The sequence below is a fragment of the Chiloscyllium plagiosum genome, unplaced genomic scaffold (assembly GCF_037043375.1).
Source record: "Chiloscyllium plagiosum isolate Xiang-an unplaced genomic scaffold, Cpla_swu_hap1 HiC_scaffold_2, whole genome shotgun sequence".
Classification (NCBI taxonomy): domain Eukaryota; kingdom Metazoa; phylum Chordata; class Chondrichthyes; order Orectolobiformes; family Hemiscylliidae; genus Chiloscyllium; species Chiloscyllium plagiosum.
Window position 1 is genome coordinate 122176350 of NW_028270140.1, and position 22507 is coordinate 122198856.

Genomic DNA, 22507 nt, shown 5'->3' on the forward strand with positions numbered 1-22507 from the left:
TGTACACATATTAATATAGAATTCTGTGAACAATTTGAAACTTGACTTCATTCATCTATGCATTGAGTATAGGAATTGGGATGTTGTGTTGTGGCTTTATGGGCCATTGGTGAGGCTGCTTTTAGAACACTGCATACAGTTCTGATTGCCCTGCTATAGAAAGATGTTAAACTAGAAAGGGTACAGAAAAAAATTACAAGGTTGCCACCAGGACCAGGGGTGTTGAGAGAGGCTGTGTAGGCTAGAACTTCTTTTCACTGGAGCTTCAGAGGTTAAGGGGTGACCTTATAGAGGTTTATAAAACCATGAGGATCAAGGATCATGTAAATAGCCAAGGTCTTTCGCCCAGGGTAGAGGAGTCCAAAAGAAGAAGGCAAAGGTTTAAAGTGAGAGGTGAAAGATCTAAAAAGGACGAGGGACAACTTTTTTTTATACAGCAAGTGCTTCCTTTGTGGAATGAACTGCTAGAGAAAGTGGCAGAGGTGAGCACAATTGCATTATTTAAAAGACATTTGGATCAGTACATGAGTAGGAAAGACTTATAGGGACATGGCCAAATGCAGGCAAATGGCAGCCTTACGTGTGGGGAAATTTAGTCAGCATGGACAGGTTGGACCGAAATGTCTGTTTCTGTGCTATATGACTATGACATAATGAAGCTGGACTGCTGTCAAAGACTCGATAAGGTCTTTAAGGTCACTGAAAAATTAATACACTGTTTAATATCCACTGGCTTTTATAAAGCATATATGAAACAGGCATTGCGATTCTGAAAGAGGGACACTAGGACCTGGAAACCTGTCTGGAAGTGGGAGTAAAAGACTGAAGTACACTCCGCTGTTAATCAGTCCGGGGAAATCTAAATTCCAGGGGATTAAAGGTGGAACCAGCTGCTGAAGGTATTCACTGTATTCAAGGTGAAGAAAACATACATGCCCACGAAAAATGCTTCGTGTTTATCCACACGTGGAAGAACAGTAAAGCGGGTCCGGGGTGAAAATAAACGTTGGAAGCAGTGGGAACTTTTTTCCAGCCAGGGTAGAATGAATGAGGCGAGCGGATCGCCTAGAGAGGTGAGAGAACGCGGTGCTAAAGGGCTCTTGGCTAGAAGCATGCTACTGACACTAAAATCGATCTGTTTGGTCGGTGGGTTAAGGTGCTTTTCAGAATGTGATTGCATCATTCATTTAGTGATAGTGACAAAAAAAAGGTTTGAGAGGGGAGATTTTACTTCAGAATTTCTCATGTTGCAGTTTTACAAATTTGTGGCATTTTCAGTAAGCGTTATGGCACTCCCTGCTTAATTTCCTGAAATGCACAAACAGTTTCAATGAAAAACGCTTGAGGGTTTTCTAAGACCACATTTAAAAGTGTCTCGATATGTTGATCCATGAGGCGAGCCCTAATCGATGGCTAGAGATTAGCTTTCACCCGAAAGTAGTTACAAAATAAAAAAAAAATAACATTATCCAGAAGTACTGGGCATCCAGTGTTCTTGGCTGCGATATGTGTACAGTAAATATGTAATCATTTGTAAAGGATTAATTCTAAACGTTATTATTAGTAATTAAATTGCAAAGTTGGTTATAATGTTTCAAACCTGCACAATTATAAAGGACTTTGTGCTATAATTATTTTATCACTGCATAAAGTGAGGCCATTTGACTTAGTAGTTTTCTGCAAGAGCAAGTCAGTTGATCACAGTCCACCTTTTAGTCCTGTGTTTTTTTTCTAGGTGCTAATTTAAATTATTATTGAAAACTACAATTTGCTACCACACTCCCTGGTTGTGCATTCCATATCCTAATCACAGACTCCGCTATTCTTTTTCCTCATGTCGCTGCTGGTTCTTTAACCATTCACTTTAAATCGGTGTTCTTCGATTCTTGATCCCACCGCTCATGGGAAAAGTTTCTCTCCATCTACTCTGTCTAGACCCTTCATGAAAAACTGTACCAAATCCCATCTCAACATCACTTAAGAGGACAACTTCAACATTCCATCCACATAAATGAAGTCCTAATTTCTGTAACCATTCTTGTAACTTGTTTCTTAATCTTTTTAAAGTCTTCCTACAGTTCCTAAAGTTGAACCCAAATTGAACACGTTTGAGACCAAGTTGATGTTTGATAAAGTTTCATCGTAATGACTGCCTTACTTTTACTTGATGTGCCTCTATTTCTAATGATCAGGGCCGCATGAGCCTTTTAAGTCACTTTCTCAACCTACCCTACAAACTTCAAAGTTTTGTGCACAAAAGCTCCAGGTCTGACCTGGACCCAATACTGTTGGAATTTAAAAGGTTAATCCTTTGAAATGTGAGCTGGTTTGAAGTACAGTATTTTCATTAAGTTCCTTTTTTAAAAAACAATATACCAGAGGAGTTTTACCTGTTGTTCTGTTGTGTGTACAGTTAAGATGCTTTAATAAGAAAGAACTTGACTTGATACATTATTGATGCCAGTGATGTCAGAATTGCTTTCTGTTAAGCTGCACATAAGAAAATTAAGCTAGTCTTCACAACAGTCAACTCTAAACATATGTACTGTTGTATTAATTGGTGAGATACGGTATCATCTTTTCTGGAGTGAAGGGAGTAGTATCTTTATCTAACACAAGTAAGTGAAAATATTATAGAGGATTGCAATAGCCATGCCCTCTACTCACCACGCAAAGCTTACCAAATAACATTTGAATCATATCAACAGAAGTGAATGAGCTAATTTGCCAATTTATTTTTAAAATGACAAAGAAAAAAGTTGTAACTACAGTTACGTTAAAACCAAATTTTAAATTCAGTTTTACTATAAATCTGGTCATTTTAGTGAAATTTGCTTTTATTCATACACATAAATAAAAGGGAAATAAAATAAAATCTAGAATTTACAGTAAAATTGATTTTATTTTACTTTTTGCTTTATTTTTGTCTCTACACCATGTTCCAGTTATGCATTAAAAGATAGTTAATGGTGTTGTGATGTTAATGGAGCATTAGCTCATTTAAGCCACTTTCAGAATTCCTTCTGGCACTATCGGTTTAGCTTACAATATATAGATCCACAATTAATAGTTTTCAACTTGTTATGGACTAGTTGAAGATTCATTGCATGTAATTGTCATTCAACGCGCATTGTATTGATGATGGCAGATTGAGGCTAATGTGCAAGAATAAACAGCTGAGCTCCAGCAGTGAATAGGGTAGGAATGTTGTAAAGACCATTTAAGTTTGCATAGCAGTGTTTGCAAGTCACACCTTACAGCACCAAAGGGTGTACCCATCATTGTGGAAAATGGCCATTGCAAATGGAACCAGTGATCACTGCATCAAACAAAACTGAAACAAATATGACTTTCCAGTTGCTGCTAGTCCTTTGCCATTCTGCATCACTAGGGAAAATGAATTGTCATCATATTGAATTTTATGCACCTTTCAGAAACAACTGAAAACATAGCTACAGAGAAATATTTTGATTGCATTTCTTATTGTTGTGTAGATGAAAAGATAGCAGGATAAGCATCGCAATATATGTAAGCAATCACAGCTGAAACAGTTGTCAAATTCTTTTGAAACATTTAGAATGGACTACAGCACTTCAAAGAATGTATTTCACCAACTCCTTCTCAACAACTAGAGTGAACAGTAAATTCTAGAAACAGTCTTACCCTGAGAAAATATGCTTGCACACAAACTTCCAAATTAGGAGCAGAAGCAGGCAATTTGGCCTCCTGAGCTGTTCAGTCATTCAGTAATAGTAGGTATAGGCCATTCAGCCCCTCAATTCGGCTCTGTAGTTCTGGATCATGACACAAGTCATCTACCTGAATATTTATATTCCTTTCCTTTCCACGTATCTTGATATCTTTAACAACTGAAAATCTATCAATCTTTGTCTTGAACTAACTTAATGAGTGAGCTTTGACAGCCCTTTGGAGTAATGAATTCAAAAGATTCACCACGCTCTGAGTGAAGATGTTCCTCCTCATCTAAATCCTAAATGATTTGGTTTTTAGTCTGAGACTGTGCCCCAGATTCCAAAGCTCAGTTCATGTTTTTGCACACTTCCTGAAGCATCCAAACTCCCCATGTAGCAGAAGATGGGCATTGCACACATCCACGCTGTCTGTAAGTCTACTTTCAGATAATATACTTTAAGTTGGAGATGAGAAAGCAGAATGTAAAAGTACTAACCAAGCAGCATGAAATGTATGTCTCTAGCTCTGTTACTGACTGCCTGTTGTAGGATCCTCCTCTTGTCTGCTCCTCTAGGGGCTGATGTCTGCCTGTCTTGGAGTCCTTCTGCTGCCTGCAATCTAGCTGCTGCTACCAACAACTTGTTTTAGGGTCTTCTGCTCACCTATACCTCAGAGTGATCAAGGTTGATCTGATTGTGGCCTCAACTTCACTTTAGAAAGAACTGTCTTAATATTAAAGTCATTTTTAAGCAATCTTTTCAGTGTTCAATGTTCAGTGACCTTGTTCATATTCATGGATTGACGTACTTCCTTGCTCCATGCCACAGGATGGTGTATGGGTGCATGTGTTCAATCAACGATGCCTGCACAGCCACATCTATTTCTTCTGCTGCATTCTGGTGCAGAATGTAGCACAGTGGTGATTATGTTGAAACAGACCTGACACTTCAGTAATGCAGCAGTGAGGTGCAAAGTGGCATTTACAGTAATATCTTCAGCTCTTGAAAGAGTCCCATGGGATTAAATTTGAGTGTGCTATTTTGCTTGTTGTAGCACTAATGTTCTGCAATGGTTTCTTGTCTCGTTACAGGAGATGAAAACATTTGAATAGTAGCCTCGAACAGACAGAATTTTTCTCTGTGAGGTGGAGGCAGTCCCATGCACTTAATGGACATAAACTTTGAGGCAGTAGTAAATACTTGTGATCTTCCTCCCAAAGCCTCAACCCTCATTTGCCACCTTCTGTTTGCAACATAAGTTTGAGTGAAATTTAATACTGCGGCTGTGCTGAAAGATGTGAAGCACCTTGCATTATCTGTTCTGCATAAAAATTTCATCTGATTCCAATCAAATAATAGGTGTGAACCCTCTGGCTAGTAAAGTCAAAGATGAATGCTGGTTCAGCAAACCAATAACCATTACACATGTATATTTTGCAAAAATAGGCATAGGATACAAATTGCTTCGTTAGATTAATATTGCAGGTTGATGTGAAGGCTAAGTAATGCTCAAATAGAACAGCAACAAAATATGTACAGTTCCACACCTATTACCAAAAGCTGCTGGTCAGTAGTTATTGAGGAATTTTGGCACGGACAGAGGTCATCCACCCATTGAGTCTGTCCTACAGATTGTAGTGTATATATTGACTTGGTGTGTAAGAGCACACCATTGTTTTGGAATCAAAAATCATGTTGAGGCTTACATGTGGCACATAAGCTGACCTTGCCCATTTCTGCTAAGAAAATGTATTCTTGCGTAATGATTCAGCCTCAATTCATTACCTCAGAAATGATGTTTTATTCATTTTGTAAGTTACCACATGGAATCAGGCAAATTTAAACCAGCGATTTGCCAAGACATTGCGCAGGATTTTAAGAAATGCCCACACAGATCAGACCTCACGTAACAAGTGGTAAACAGAAATGGGTTCTCCTGCAAAAGGACTGAAGTGCAAAGTTGCTTTCAAGCTAAGAAATATAAGATTTGATAACTCATCAAATAACAGGGCTGCAGAATGGAAACAGAATCTGCGCTGAAGAAGAGGCCCAAGACTAACCAGTAACATTTGAACAGGGGCCAGCCTCAGATGTGATCTTGAGAAGCATTTGTCAGAAAGGGTCCTTGAAAATCAACTGATTGGTTATACCATCAGCAGAAATGCAATGCATCACTAAGTTCCTGCTTAATTTGTCCCTTTCGCTTTAATATTGCTAACATTATTAGGACCAGAAATATCACTAAAGCATATCATTGCAATGTTTTGTATAGCAATAGGTTTATTGCTGTACTTTACTTGACCAGATTGGCTCCATGTTGGAGTGACCTCTCAAGCATACAAGCATGAAATAAGAGTACGCCACTCAGTCCTTGAACCTTCTCTCCCACTCAATAATTTCATGGCTGATCCAATTTTAACCTCAACTCTACATCCCTACATATCCATAATAATCTTTCATCTTTTTAGCAATTGAGAATATACTGATCTCTGTCTTTATAAGTAAGGGAAGTTCAAAGACTCTCAACCCTCTGAGAGGAAGAAATATTTCCTCACCTATATTTTAAATGGATGCCCCCCCCACCCTTATTTTTAAACGATGACACCTAGTACTACATTCTCCTGCAGGAGGAAACATCCTTCAACATCATTTCAACGTCAAATCTCTTCAGAATCTTTATATGTTTCAATTAAGTCACCTCTGACTCTTCTAAACTCAAGACCATACATGCCATATCTGTCTAACCTTTCCGTCATAAGGCTATTCACTAATTTCAGGAATTCGATTAGGCGGCATGGTGGCACAGTGGTTAGCACTGCTGCCTCACAGCGCCAGAGACCCGGGTTCAATTCCCGCCTCAGGCAACTGTCTGAGTGGAGTTTGCACGTTCTCCCCGTGTCTGCGTGGGTTTCCTCCGGGTGCTCCGGTTTCCTCCCACATTCCAAAGATGTGCAGGTCAGGTGAATTGGCCATGCTAAATTGCCTGTAGTGTTAGGTGAAGGGGTAAATGTAGGGGGATGTAATTAATCTAATCTAATATACAGTGTGGAAACAGGCCCTTTGGCTTAACAAATCCACACTGACCTTCCAAAGAGCAACCCACCCAGACCCATTCCCCCCATTTACCCCTGACTAATGCACCTAATGCTATGGGCAATTTAGCATGGCCAATTCACCTGACCTGCACATCTTTGGATTGTGGGAGGAAACTGGAGCACCCGGAGGAAACCCACGCAGACATAGGGAGAATGTGCAAACTCCACACAGTTGCCAGAGGTGGGAATCGCACTGGGTCCCTGGTGCTGTGAGGTGTATTAGCCCCATACACCTTCTCTGAACAGTTTCAATCCATTGACATCCTTCTGTAAGTACAATGATAAGTACTGTACGCAGTCTCATCAATGCCCTGAAAAACTGAAGCATAGTCTCCCTAGTCTTGCATTCAGTCCCTATTAATAAACCATAACACTGATGATGAAGTTCTGAAACAAAACAGAAATTGCTGGTGAAACTCAAAGTCTGGAGAGAAAATAGAGTTAACGTTTCAAGTCCCGTGACTCTTAATCAGAACTGCAGCATTGTGCTGTTTCCCTTTTTCGTTTGGAATCGAAAGATTTATCAGTTTTGTTTTCGGTTTCTACCCTGCCCTCACTGTCAGCTGATCCATCTCTGACTCCTCACTTCCTCAACATCTTTATTTCCATTTCAGGAGATAGGCTGGCCACTGAATCCTACTACAGTCTACTGATTCCCACAGTTATCTGGACAATTCATCCTCACACCCTGCTTCCTGTTTGTCTCCATAACGTTTGTTCTGTCAATGTCATTTTCCGTAGTGGTGCCTCAGAAATGTACACCTTTTTCCTCAACTGAGGGTTCCCTACTACTGTGGTTGATAGGGCCCTCAGCCGTGTGCAACACATCTCCCTTACTTCTGGCCTCAATCATTCTTTTCCTCCCACAACAGTGATAGGGTTCACTGGTCCTCAACTAACGTCCCACCAAACTCTACATCCAAAAGATCATAAGCCGCCATTTCCATCACCCCCAGTGCGTACATATTTCCCTCCCCTCAGCAATCCCCAGCATTCAACAGGGATTGTTCCCTTCAGGATATCCTGATCCACTCCTCCATTCCCAACATGTCCCCACACCCCTATGGCACCTTCCCATGCAATTCCAAAAGGTGTAACACCTGCACACTTACCTCCTTCCTCCTCACCATCCAATGCCCAGCAATGCTTTACTTGCACTTTGCTCAATCTAGTCTACTGTATTTGCTGCTCACAACGTAGTTACCTCTACATTGGGAAGACAAAATGTGGACTGCAAGAACACCCTCAATCTGTCTGCAGAAATGATCCTGAGCTTCCAGTTGCCTGCCACATCAACACACCACATTGTTTCCTAGCCAAACATTCCTGTCTCAGGTGTGCTGTAGTGTTCCAGAGAGCCTCCGTGCAAGCCTGAAGAACAATATCTCATTTTCATTTTCTGCTTGGACACCATGCAGTCTCTGGACTATTGAGTTTAATAACTTTAGAGCTTGACTGTATCCTTCCAGGTTTTTTTTACCCATTCCACACCTGGTTCTGTTGTAACATGATCTGCTTTCTGCACAGCTTACCTATTCTCTCATTCTATTAGCTCCAATTATCACTTGTTCAGCTTCTCTTCAGGCTGACTATCGACAATGCTCCTGTATGCCAAAGACTTTCATACCTCTCCCTCCTTGGACTCCATCTCCACGTATCTGCTCCCCTCTATTCCCCACCAGCCTGCCTTCCATCTCCACAGATGCTGCCAGAACTGCTGAGATTCACCAGTAACATTTATTTTTGTTTTAATCCATAGCATGCTATTAGCTTTTCTGATACTTGCTGTTCCCGCATACTAACCTTCTTTGGTTCATGTCCAAGGGAACCCAGGTATCTCTGCATCTCAGAACTTTACTGCCTCCCACCATTAATTCTTTCTGCCAAAATAAACAACTTCCCACTTCTCACTTTGTATTCCATTTCCCAAATCTTTGCCTGCTCTTTTAACATTTCTATATATCTTTGTAAGTCCTCTACACAACTTACTTACCTACTTATCTTTGTGTCTTCAGCAAATTTAGCTACCATACCTGTGGTCCCTTCATCCAAATTACTTATATAAATTGTAAAGAGTTGTAATTACAGCTGTATCACATCACTTGTGCACATCCAGGCAGTGCCTGAAAAAGACCCCTTTACTCCTCCTCTCTGCTTCCTGTTAGCCAGCTAATCTTTGATCCAGGTCCAACACCATGAACTTCTATTTTCTGCAATAACCTTTGATGTGGCACCTTATCAAATACCTTCTGGTAATCCAAGTACAATATACCCACTGGTTCCCTTCTATCTTCAGCACAAATTACTTCTTCAAAGAACTCCAATAAGTTCCTTAAATATGATTTCCCTCTGACAATTTATGTTGGCTGTACTTAATTAATTTGAAATTATTCAAGCGCCGTGTTATAACATCTTTAATATTAGCTTCTAACACTTACCCTATGACTGACCTTCCCCCTGTCAGACTTGAGGCCTCTTTAAGTCTTCTGAATTGTGGTCCTTCCCTATTCTGCACTCCAGCTTGAGTCTTTATAAGGCCCTAAATTGTCCACTGAGATTGCTGCCTGCTGCCAGACATATCATTAGCCATCAGAGTCCCCAGGAAGCGCCCTGGGCACTGTCACCCTCAGGGCACATCCCGTACATGACAGAGTGCCCTCGAGGTTGACAAGGTACCCACCAATGCTGTCCTCTCCCTGGCCAGCACCACAGAGAGTAAGGGGAGGAAATGCCAACAAGCTCCACTACATCTTGCATCCCACCAGTCAGGAGGAGGCAAAGGAAGGCCAAGGAGCCTAAAGCCAGCCGAGACGAATAGGCCCCCTGAGCTCTGAATGGAGCATAGGGCTGGTGGTGACCAGAAAAAAAGGCACCATGGGCCCACAAATAGGCAGCACCATGCAACAATGATGTAGCCAGAGAAATAGCCTCAGTAGGTGTCCTGGAGCCCAGTATTGGAGGGGCCTCCCATGTTGTCACCCTGATGGAGAACCAAGTGCTAACTTCTGGTGGCATACACTGCCTTCTCTCCAGCTCCACAAGAGAATCTGTAAGCAGAATGTTACATTTTTCTTTCATATTTTTGAATTTATTTCATTTTTACAGTATTTCATTTACCACTGAACCCAATTAACATACAAGTATTTCAGTTTAGCAAATACAAGTATAACGTTTTAAATTTTTCTCTGCAAAGCAAGCTAACTCCATTGTTAGCATTTCCTCTGGGAATCAGTGCTTCACATAAAGTATTTTCACCTAAAATGAATATTCTCAGGAGTGCAGCCCCAACTTTAAGCAAGGATGCTGTGTTTATATGCACTAAAGTTGTCAAAGATTTCAGAGCAATTATTTTTGCAGCTGCTTTCTGGAATGAAAATTTCCAATGTTGTGGCAGAAGACCAGGATCACACAGAGAGTACCAAAAAGGTTTTGATTCCAAAATTGCCAGGTACAAGCAATTCATCCTCTGACAGCAGCAAAACTATGACAAACTTTTTTGTCATAACAGCAAGATTGATGAATCACTGAATTTTGATTTGCCTAGCAACTGAACTATGGACTGGAAGAGTTCAAAAACAGTTCATCAGGTATGTTTAAAATGTGAAAGAATGGATTTGCCAATTCACTGTTACTGAGCTGTTTACATGCTGCTTGTAAAGAATTAGCCAGATGGATTTTCTGAGTTCTTAGGAGAAAGTGAGGACTGCAGATGCTGGAGATCAGAGCTGAAAATGTGTTGCTGGAAAAGCGCAGCAGGTCAGGCAGCATCCAAGGAGCAGGAGAATCGACGTTTTGGGCATGAGCCCTTCTTCAGGATTCCTGAAGAAGGGCTCATGCCCGAAACGTCGATTCTCCTGCTCCTTGGATGCTGCCTGACCTGCGCTTTTCCAGCAACACATTTTCAGCTTGTTTCTGAGTTCTTATCCAAGTAAGAGGTCAACTTTATTGTTCTCAAACTAACCTGGGTAAAAATATTAAGTTTAATATAGGTACTAAAAATGTAACACATATTCAACATCCATGCACACACTTTCAGAATAAAAGGGCTATGTAAACTTGGCCAATACTAAGTCATGTCAGTTCTGGTGTAGTGCATAAGTCAGACTAGTGGTGTGGTTGGAAAATTCGCAAGACTTTGGTTCTCAGTAAGGAACAATATTTCCAAACGTTGCTGGCATTCCCTTTTATCTTCTGAAGACCATGTTGTAGAAATGCAGAGGTTTCTTCTGTAGAAATCTCTGTCCGCTTTGGAGATGTGAACACGGTTGTTACGACAAAAAGACAGATAGACAAGTCAAATCAGGCTTGCGATCCCTTCAATTGCACCACGGTAAAACTAAGCCATTCAGTGACCCTCAAAATTGACCCCAATATTTCCTAAACTGATGTTATGATTAACCAATACAAAACAACAATTTTGTAAATTGAATAAAATAATTAATGATTTACTATTTATATGGTAGCGTTAACGGATCAAAGTTAAACAAGGAAATCGAGTGTCTATGATTTAAATTTAATCTTCTTTAATTCTAGCCCCACTAATATATAGCCAGCCAGCCAGACACAGTCAAGGGATAAATTCAAAGAAAACTAAAAGATGTAACTGGTCAGTTTATTTAAGCATTTTCCATGATACACAGTAACACAGACACATGGGTTGCTTGATTTCTGAAAATGATGACCAATGCAAATAGCTTCCAGCAGGCTTTGAGGAATGTTCCTTTACTTCTTATAACTGAGATTCTATTGTCTAAACTTTCTAAGTTGATAATGTCAGGATTACCAAATTTCATCTTGTAGTTTTGACAGCCACAATCCTTCAGACAAAAACAAAATCAGTTCAAACCAGCTCAAACTTGAGTTTCTCTTTGTGTGTTTTTTCACCATTCTCTTTGTTAGACTGTTTGGCACGGGGCTCTGCGTGATGTCCCCAGTTAACATCTAGACATCTGCCACCATTTAAGCATAATGCATCTCAGGAATAGAAATGTCTACAGTAGTCTTTGAACAAGAATCAATTTTCAGTTAACTCCCAGGTCTTATCCTAAAAGTAATATCAGTTTGTTTGTTCTCTTTTCTTTTAAAACAAACATCATCCAAAGGTCACCTTCAATTCTCAGCTTGCAGTTTCAACCAAAAATGATAAAAAAAAATTTAAAAATGAATGTTCTAACAAAGTTCAACAAACAGCCTAGCAAACTCAAAGCTTAGCTATTGGGGATTGATGAGAGAGGAAAAAGTGCAGTTTTTCCTCACAAATGACATCAAAATTGGAGGTGCAGTGGACAGCAAAGAAGGTTACCTCTGAGTACAACAGGATCTTGATCGGATGGACCAATGGGCTGAGGAGTGGCAGATGGAATTGAATTTAGATAAATATGAGATGCTATAATTTGGAAAGGCAAATTAGGGCAGGACTTATACAGTTAATGGTAAGGTCCTGGGGAGTGTTGCTCAAAGAGACCTTGGAATGCAGGTTCATAGTTCTTGGAAAGCAGAGTTGTAGGTAGATAGGATAGTGAAGAAGGTGTTTGGTATGCTATCCTTTATTGGTCAGAGCATTGAATATAGGAGTTGGGAGGTCATGTTGTGGCTATACAGGACATTGGAAGGCCATCTTTTGGAATATTATGTGCAATGCTGGTCCCCTTCCTATCGGAAGGATGTTGTGAAACCTGAAAGGGTTCAGAAAAGATTTACAAGCATGTTAACAGGGTTGGAGGATTTGAGCTGTTGGGGGAGGCTGAATAGGCTGGGGTGTCAGAGTCTGAGGGGTGACCTTATAGAGGTTTATAGAATCATGAAGGGAAAGATTAAGGGGCAACGTTTTCATGCAGAGAGTGGTGCATGTATAGAATGAGCTGCCAGAGGAAGTGGTGGAGGCCAGTACAATGCAACATTTAAAAGGCATCTGGATGGGTATATGAACAGAAAGGGTTTAGAGGGATATGGCCAAGTGCTGGCAAATGGAACCAGATTAATTTAGGATATAGTTGTGTGTGGACCCTGTAGAGATCGGAGAGGTGCTAAATGAACATTTCTCATCAGTTTTCATTCAGAAAAAGGAGAATATTGTAGAGGAGAAGAATGAGATACGGGATAATAGACTAGAAAAAATTTAAGTTAGTAAGGAGGAGGTGTTATCAATTCTCGGAGTGAAAGTAGACAAGTCCCCTGGGCTGGATGGGATTTATCTGAGGATTCTCTGGGAAGCTAGGGAGGAGATGGCAGAGCCTTTGGCTTTGATATTTGAGTCGTCATTGTCTACAGGATTAATACCAGAGGAGTGGAGGATTGCAAATGTGCCCTTGTTCAAGAAGGACAGCAGAGATGACCCAGGTAAATATAGACCAGTGAGCCTTACTTCTGTTGTAGGAAAGGTGTTGGAAAGAATTATAAGAGATAAGATTTTTAATCATCTAATAAGCAACAATTTGATTGCAGACAGTCAACATGGTTTCGTCAAGGCCAGGTCGTGTCTCACAAACCTCATTGAGTTTTTTGAGAAGATGACCAAGCATGTAGATGAGGGTAGGGCAGTTGACGTGGTATACATGCACTTCAGTAAAGCCTTTGATAAGGTTCCACTTGGTAGGCTGATGGAGAAAATGCGAAGGCATGGAATTGAGGGTGATTTAGCAGTTTGGATTAGAAACTGGCTCTCTGTAAGAAGGCAGCGAGTGGTGGTTGATGGAAAATATTCAGCCTGGAGTCCGGTTACTAGTGGTGTGCCACAAGGATCTGTTTTGGGTCCACTGCTGTTTGTCATTTTTATAAATGACTTGGGACGCAGACATAGGTGGATGGATTAGTAAATTTGCAGACGACACTAAAATCGGTGGAGTAGTGGACAGTTTGGAAGAATAGGTAAAAACAATGACTGCAGATGCTGGAAACCAGATTCTGGATTAGTGGTGCTGGAAGAGCACAGCAGTTCAGGCAGCATCTGAGGAGCAGTAAAATCGATGTTTCGGGTAAAAATCTGTTTGGAAGAATGTTACAGGTTGCAGGGGGACTTGGATAACTGCAGAATTGGGCTGAGAGGTGGCAAATGGGATTCAATGCAGTTAAATGTGAGGTGATGCACTTTGGGAAGAATAACAGGAAGGCAGAGTACTGGGTCAATGGAAAGATTCTTGGTAGTGTGGATGTTCAGAGGGATCTTGGGAGTCCATGTGCATAGATCCCTGAAAGTTGCCACCCAGGTGGATAGTACTGTTAAGAAGGCATACTGTGCGTTAGGTTTCATTCTTAGAGGGATTGAGTTCCAGAGCCATTATGTCATGATGCAACTATATAAAACGTTAATCCGGCTGCACTTGGAATATTGTGTGCAGTTCTGGTCACCCCATTACAGAAAGGATGTGGAAGCATTGGAAAAGGTGCAGAGGAGATTTACCAGGATGTTGCCTGGTCTGGAGGGAAGGTCTTATGAGGAAAGGCTGAGAGGCTTGAGTCTGTTCTCATTGGAAAGAAGAAGGCTAAAAGAAGGGAATTGATAGAGACATACAAGACGATCAGAGGATTAGATAGGTAGACAGTGAAAGCCTTTTTCCGAGGATGATGATGTCAGCTTGTATGAGGGGCATAACTACAAATTGAGGGGTGATAGATTTAAGACAGATGTCAGAGGCAGGTTCTTTACTCAGAGAGTGGTAAGGGCGTGGAATGCCCTACCTGCCAATGTAGTCAACTCAGCCACATTAGGGAGATTTAAACAATATTTGGATAAGCATATGGATGACGATGGGATAGTGTAGGGGGATGGGCTTAAATTAATTCACAGGTCGGTGCAACATCGAGGGCCAAAGGGCCTGTTCTGCGCTGTAATGCTCTATGTTCTATGTTCTATGATATCTGGTCAGCATGGACATGTGTACTGAAGGGTATGTTTCCATGCTGTTCATCTCTGAGTCTAAATGCTAGTACATTCTACCAACCCAAGTCTAAACGTATACTCAAAGCTTGGTTGGTCACATGGCTTCTCTCTGAATACACTTAGAGGTTGAATAATTCATTGCCTATTCTAACAGGTAGCTTTGATTAGCTCACATCTGCAAACTTTATTTTAACTATGGTTTCTTGACTCTAACTAGATTTTAATTACTTGTGTACAACTATTGACTTTCAGGTGCTAGTTTCAATGTTTTGTTCATTGCATAGGACCTAGGGTCCTTCCAATTTTTGAGGGGTTTATTGTCTCTGTGAATATCCTGATAGATCCTGTATCTCCATTAAATGGAACATAGCTGCAGTATGATGCAATTTATCTGTTCATTTTCAACGTGAGTCAGCATCCTCTCTCCGATTGGAATTGTTTTTTAAAAATATTCTGCTATGATGATAATGCCTATGAAATTAAAAATATAAGTTGATATTGCACACGTTCACCACAGCTTTTAAACTGTTTTGATTTTGGCTCAGGTATTCTTTCAAATAAATGTTTTTAAATTGCTAATTTGAACTAGCAGAATAATGCTTATTTTTCCACTTTTTAATATGGCAACCACCTACACGAAAACTGATTGCCTATGTTTATTTCCTTGGCAGGTAAATTAACTGTAAAATTTGTAAGGCAAATTTGGAAGACTTTTTTGGGTCTTCAAAGGATGATTTTTATAAGCCATTTAATCAGCAAGTTCATGTAAGACTGTAGAAGCTTTGATGTGGGTATTCACGAATGGACACCTCATGAGCTCCTTCAACATTTTTTTGGGTTGTGTTTGTGCAAGAATTAACTGATTTCAAATAAGTTGGTTGCTTAAAAATCAACAACCAAAAGATGTTAAACAGAAGCAAGAAATAATGGACAAGAAAACAATTCACAACCGAAAATGGTCAGGAAGACGTTGCTCCTTTTCTCTCACAAAGCGATTCTGTTTGTGTTTTGAGGCTTTTACTTTATCTGTTGGTGCAGCCTTGAAATTATCTCTAACTTTTCCCTGCAGGCTTTTGCAATTTTTTTGCCGATTCGTGTAAAGGCAGACTGCTAATTTTGTAATAGCTATTTGAACATAATTCCCTTCTAATAATTTTATTTTACCTTGTCAGAATTCACAACATTCACTTACCTCATTGGTTGTGGAGACAGCAAAATTTTCAATGAGAATATACGATTGTGCTCTTCGCTGTAATTGTGTTTCCAGCAAAGCCCATTGTTGAGCCACTTCAGAAGTCTCCCTTCCCACAATATGAACAATATTAAGTGCTAACCAACTTTGGTTTGCATATCTGGGGGACAAATTTAAAATAATAGAAGGTTGGAACTTAAGTTACTTCACTGTCTTTATTCTATATCCATAATAGCTGGCTTTAGTTAGTGTTTTTTTATGCCTGTGCTTATATTTGAAAAATTGATGTTGCTGTGAGACATGGTAACACCATAATAAATTTAATTGTTGTTCTTCTGTGACTTTACAAGCTCATTGAGAGCTTAACAATGTTTACATAAAGAAGGTATTAAGTAGTCAAATATTCCCTGTAACAAATATCAGCTGTCTACTGTGGTCCAGTTTAACTTTGTTTGCATAAACATGGTAAGTAGACAAATATCTCCTACAACAGACATCAGCTGTCAGCCTTAACTCATTGTTAGCACACTTTGTCTAAGTCAGATAATTGTGGGCTCACGTCCAAATTGAGAGACTGGACTATTTAATCAAGGCTGATATTACTGAGAGAGTTCTGCATTGTTGAAGGTGCCATATTTAAGCAGTGACATTGAACTGAACTAAGAACACAAGTACCAGCAGCAACAATACCAGTTGCAGTCTCCTTAGCTATGTACCCTCCCACAGGTCTGAGGGATGGTAAGAGCTGAGACTCTAACACAGGGTTTATTGGCAGAGGACCAAGCTTTCCATATATCTGTGAGTGCCAGTACACCAGGAGTCCCAGTCATTTCTGACATCTGTGGTCTCTTGAAACAAGACCTCTTGCCCTGTGGAGAAAGTGAGCATATATTGCCAGTGGCAATTAAACTGCTTGTCATTGAAAGGTCAACATCTGCGGTTGACCTTTCAATGGTCCCCAGAAGTCCCCTGGATTTCTGGCATTGACTAAATTGTGCGTTTTCTTTCTCTGCAAGGAAACAACAGATAAAGGTGTTTATAATGACTTGTGAGGATAGAAGGTAACAATAATTGTGAAGGGTGACCCTAAAGCATGGATTAAAGGTGAAAGATGAGTTTTTGGTTGTTCACATGTAGACGTGAGGTGCCTTCAGAGAGAGGAATGACTATGGATGCAAACTGGAGGCAGATATTAATACTGTAGCTGAGGTAAAATGCCAAGATCAAGGAGTAGAGGCTTCTAGATGTTTGTCGGAAGGCTTGTAGAGGCAGTCCTCAGGGGTCATTCTTCAGACACTTACTTTTTGTGATATATAAAAATGACCTAGACCCATACGCAGGCGACAATTTTGACGTGCTTGAATGTTATGAAAGTTGGGAGTATTTTGAAGTGTGTGGAGGATAGTGCAGAACATTGAAAGATCATAGACAAGTTGGTGGAAAGGGTGAACAGGTGGCAGAAAATGTATATTAATGCAAAACTTCATAGAATCCCTAAAGTGTGGAAGCAGGCCATTCGGATGGACAGTTATATAGGGTGATGAGTGTTGGAAGGTTAGATTTAGGACAAGGTGGGGGGAGGGGAATTGAGGAAACTGGTGAAATCCCCATTGATTCCCGTGTGGTTAGAGGGTTGCAATGTGGAAGATGAGGCATTCTTCCTCTAGGCATTGGGTGGTTAGAGTGTGGCGGTGGAGGTGGCCCAGGACTTGTATGTTCTTGGTGGAGTTAAAGTTGCTCTTGATGTGGTCTCCTCTACATTGGGGAGACAGAACACCAACTTGCAGAACATTTCAGAGAACATCTCTGGGACACATGCACTAAACAACCCCACCACCCAGTGGCCAAACATTTTAACTCCCCCTCCCACTCCACTGCCAAACTCTCACCACCTGATGCATGGAGGAAGAACGCCTCATCTTCCACCTTTGGATCGTCCAACCACATGGGGTCAATATGGATTTCACCAGTTTCCTCATTTTCCCTCTTCCCACCTTATCCCAGTTCCAAACTTCCAACTTAGCACCGCCCTCTTGAACTGTCCTACTTGTCCATCTTCCTTTCCACTTATCCACTCCACCCTCCTCTACCCCCACCTTCATCTACGTATCGCATTCCCAGCTACTTTAACACCCCTCCCCCCTCCCATTTATCTCTCAGTCCCCTTGAACCACAAGCCTCATTCCTGATGAAGGTCTTATGTTCAAAGCATCAATTCTCCTGCTCCTCGGATGCTGCCTGACCTGCTGTGCTTTTCCAGCATCACACTCTTCAACTCTGAGCTCTAGCATCTGCAGTCCTCACTTTCTCCTAGTTGATAGTGTGCCGTAGGCCTCTTCAATCAAGGCATCCAAATTAGATACATACTTGAACAATATCAATGTTCAGGGAAGTGAGAGAAAGTGGGAGAATGTGCAATTCACTTAATGCCACTTAGAGAGTCAGTGCATACATTATGGGCTAAATGGCCTCTTTCTATACTGTGAAAATTGACAATATCCTTCCGATATGGTAAAGATTAAGTCGATAACATTCCATCAAGATTTCCCCTGATGAGATGTGGTGATTAGCAATCTCTTTCATAAATTGCAATAACTGTTGAAGTCTAAACCGTCTGAATAACAGAAGCTCTAGCCCTAGATGTCCTCCTTTCTTGTTGGCACCCTTCACACTTGATACCTTTAAGTGTTGGCCTTACTTCATGATAGCAATCTCACCTCTGAGTCAGAAAAGCATGGGTTCAAGTTGCACTTCAGGATTTGAATAGAAACTAGGCTGACATTGCAGTGCATCACATAATGATTGCTGCACTGTTGGAAATTCAGCTTGTTAATAAGATGTTAAACTCAGACTGTGTCTGCCCTTTCTGGAGCATCAATAAACCTGTGGCAAATAGACAAAGGAAAACTGGAAATGCTTTTTTCTGACTTATTTCTGCTTTGCCACATAACTAGTTTGTTCTTTATTTTTCTGGTTCTCTGAATCTTACTAACATCGAAGTTAATGATGAAAATAACAGCCTTGTTTAATATAGTTTAAAGTGTTGTCAAAAGCCAATCACAAAGTCTGAGATGTATTAGCGAAGTAAAAAATTAAATTGTTATCATGATCTTAACATACTGACTTGAGGATTACTTTCTGCAAAGATATGACACAACTTCCTTCTATTAGGTAAACAATGAAAGAAAAGAATAAATAACTTTGGAAATAAATCCATTGATGGCATAAAACAGTTTTGTTGAGAATTTGCAAGAAGGTTAATGATGTTGGATATCAGGTTGCTGGTTAATTTTTTTTAAGTGTTCAGTGCTTTTTGAAGGGTGCAGATGAAATAATTTTAGAAGAGTGCACCCTAAGATGTGCATCACAAGCTGTCACTGAGCAATAATTGACCTTTTAATTAATCCGATTTCTAAATAAAGCAAAATCCTCCAGTGCTGTCAGCATTCAGTTTCACTGCAAACTGCATCTGACGGCTCTCTTCTAACATTTTTGCATTTCATAAAGCCTCTTCAGTGTGTATGTCCAAGGGTTGCAGAACTTCCTCATCATGAATACTAAATTCTGAGTTCCTTTTATTGCTGTGTCTATGCCATTCCTTGCTCTAGTTTTCATGATGCTTCCCCATTGTTTAAAACAAAGGAAAATTCTGACTTGCTGCAGACTAATTCAGAATGTGGTTTCTGCAAACTCTTCTTTGTGAATGTGTTTTTAGGTACAGGGCAGAGTAGCAGTCTCCTAATTTCTCATTCAAATCATGAGTTTGATATTGGACTGTAGGATAGTAATAGAGAAGCTGTGATTGTGAGGCATTATGTATACTAACAGTTCTACTCTTTTCTTCCTTTGCTCAATGTAGTCTTGTATAATGTGGAGATTAGCTATTCTTTAATGGGCTGGATGACCTTTCTCATCCTTGACTTTTGTTACATTCTTGTGATTTATCCTTGTGTCTATATTTACTCCAAATTATTTTGGCACTGAAATATAAATTTGCAATTGATAGCATTTCATAAAGTTTTATGAGAATTTTGAAGAAGGCTGACATTTGTTGAATTAATGATAAATTTAGTTAACCGGATTAAAAGTGACCCAGGGTATAGCATTCTGAGGTAGTAGTAATGAAGGAAAAGGCTCCATTTGTTCTGCTGAGGTCTACTATTTATGGTAAAAAAGAATCATGGTTCTTCTTAAAAGATCTTTAAAAATAATTAGGCTAACTTGTGGTTTAATGAAAAATATAAGGGAGGGTGAATTGCAGTCAAGGAGATTTGGGAATGTTGAGTAGATTGGTTAAGGAATATGTTTAAGGTTAGTGTGGGTAAACATTCAGTAACATTTAATATAGAGAAATATGAAGGAGTGGCCATTAACAAAGGTTATTAACAAATGCTAATCAATGTGAAGCTGTTATCAACGAAGCTGATAAGTGACCAGGTGGTACATTGTGAACATTTGAATGACGATTTTTCTGACTTTGTACTCCCAACAGAGAACCTCACCCATGAGAAGCACACATCCGAAACTCCAGCTGTAATGTTTATGAATATATGGACATAAGCATGTAAGAGGGAGAATAAGCCACTTGACCTCTTGGGTCTGCTCTGCCATTCAATAAAATCATAGCTCAACTGTTCTCTTTCTTAAACAGGAGGCTACCTGTTTTGAAATTGCACCTAGTTCTGGATTTTCCCATAAGGGCAGCATCCTCTCATTGTCAACCCTGTCAATGTCCTTCAGAATCTTATGCGCTTTAATAAGATTATTTTTATTTGTTCATAAGATGAGGGTGTTGCTGGTTAGGCCAGCATTTATTGCTGGATCATGGCTGTGTAAGGTGGTGCCAGCAGAGGCTTGGTAAGCTGTTGAAGTACATGTTATTAATGGGACACACTGCTACACTGCACGTTGATGGCAGAAGGAATGAATATTGAAGGTGATGACTGGGGTGTCAATTAAGTGGGCTAGTTTGGATGGTGTCATGCTTCATGAATGCTGTACTCAGCTAAGCAAGTGAGGACTGTTCCATCACACTCCTGACTTGTGTCTCATAGATGGTAGAAAGGCTTTGGGGAACCAGGTTAAGTTACTTGTATCCCAGCTTCTGATCTGATCCTGTCATTGCTGTACTCATCTGACTCATGCAGTTCAGTTTGTGGTCAAGAGTAATCCCCAGGATATTGATAGTGGTGGATTCAACAATGATAGTACCATTGAATATTAAGGGTATAAGCTTAGATTTTCTCTTCTTCTCTGGCACTTGTGTGACATGAATATTATTTAATATTTGTCGTCCAAAGCCTGAATGCTGACTAGGCATTGTTGTATTTGCATATGGACTGTTTCAGCACCTGAGGAATCGTGAACAGTGCTGAACGTTGAACATCCCCACTTCTGACCTTTTATACTGGATAACAGTTAAGCAGCTGGAGATGTTTGGGCCAAGGACTCTACCCTGAGGAACTCCTGCAGAGATGTCCTGGAGCTGGGATGAATGACCTCCATTGATTATCTTTATATAGCAAAGGCTGTAGACTCAGACAAGATTCCAGTAACAGTACTGAAGGCATCAACTTCTGCTTTGTGCTCTTTGTGATGACTTCAGTCAGTATTAAGTTTTCCCTGATTCCCATTGACAAATTGTTTGCTCAAGCCAATGACAGTCATTGCTGTACTCATCTGTTGCTGGGTGAAATTCCTGGGAACCCCTTTCTTGCAGCAATGTGGGTGTGTCTTTACCACATGGACTTCAGCAGTCAAGAAAGCAGCTCAGCACTACCTTCCCAGAGCAGATGGGGATGGGTAATCAATTCTGTGATGCCCACATCCCATGACCAAATAGACAAAGCTTGGTGAAATGCTGCCTTGATGTCAAGGATAGTCCCTTTCACCCATCTCTGAAGTTCAATTATTTCAGAGAGTCATAAAGTCACCGAATCATACAGCACGGAAACTGACTTTAGTCCAACTTGTCCATTCTGACCTAGTTTCCCATCTGCCTGCATTTGGTCTATATTTCTATAAACGTTTGCTATCCATGTACTTGTGCAAATGTATTTTTAAATGTTGTAACTGTACCTGCATCTACCACTTCCTCCGGCAGTTCATTTCACATATGAACCACCTCTGTGTGAAAATGTTGCCCCTCAGGTCCTTTTTAAATCTTTCTTCTCTCATCTTTAACCCATGCCTTCTAGTTTTGAACTTCCTACCCTGGGGGAAAGACCTTTGTCATTCACCTTATCTATGCCACTCATGATTTTCTAAACATCCATAAGGACACCTTTCAACCTCCTACACTCCAGTGAAAGAAATTCCCAGCCTATGCAGCTGTCATTATAACTCAGACCCTCTAGTCCCAGTAACACTCTTCGGGTGTCACGGTGGCTCAGTGGTTAGCACATGTTGTCTCATAGTGCCAGGGACCCAGGTTCGATTCCAGCCTTGGGTGACTATCTGTGTGGAGTTTACACAGTCACCCCATGTCTGCGTGGGTTTGCTCTGGTTTCCTCCCACAAGCCAGAGATGTGCAGGTCAGGAGAATTATCCATGCTAGATTGCCTAGAGTGTTCAGGGATGTGTAGTTAGGTACATTTGTCTGAGTGGGATATTCTTTGGAAGGTTGGTGTGGACTTGCTGGGCTGTACGG

The 22507-nt window shown here is 40.5% G+C and overlaps 1 protein-coding gene across 2 annotated transcripts in view; it reads left to right on the forward strand.

The window, feature by feature from the left end:
• Positions 1–908: 908 nt before the first annotated feature.
• pde8b (phosphodiesterase 8B) overlaps positions 909–22507 on the forward strand; it is a 302418-nt gene continuing 280819 nt past the window's right edge. For both annotated transcript variants that reach the window (XM_043707141.2, XM_043707150.2), the window contains exon 1: positions 909–1073. In XM_043707141.2, the coding sequence (XP_043563076.1) occupies positions 933–1073 (141 nt within the window). In that variant the 5' untranslated portion in view covers positions 909–932. The remainder of the gene's footprint in view (positions 1074–22507) is intronic.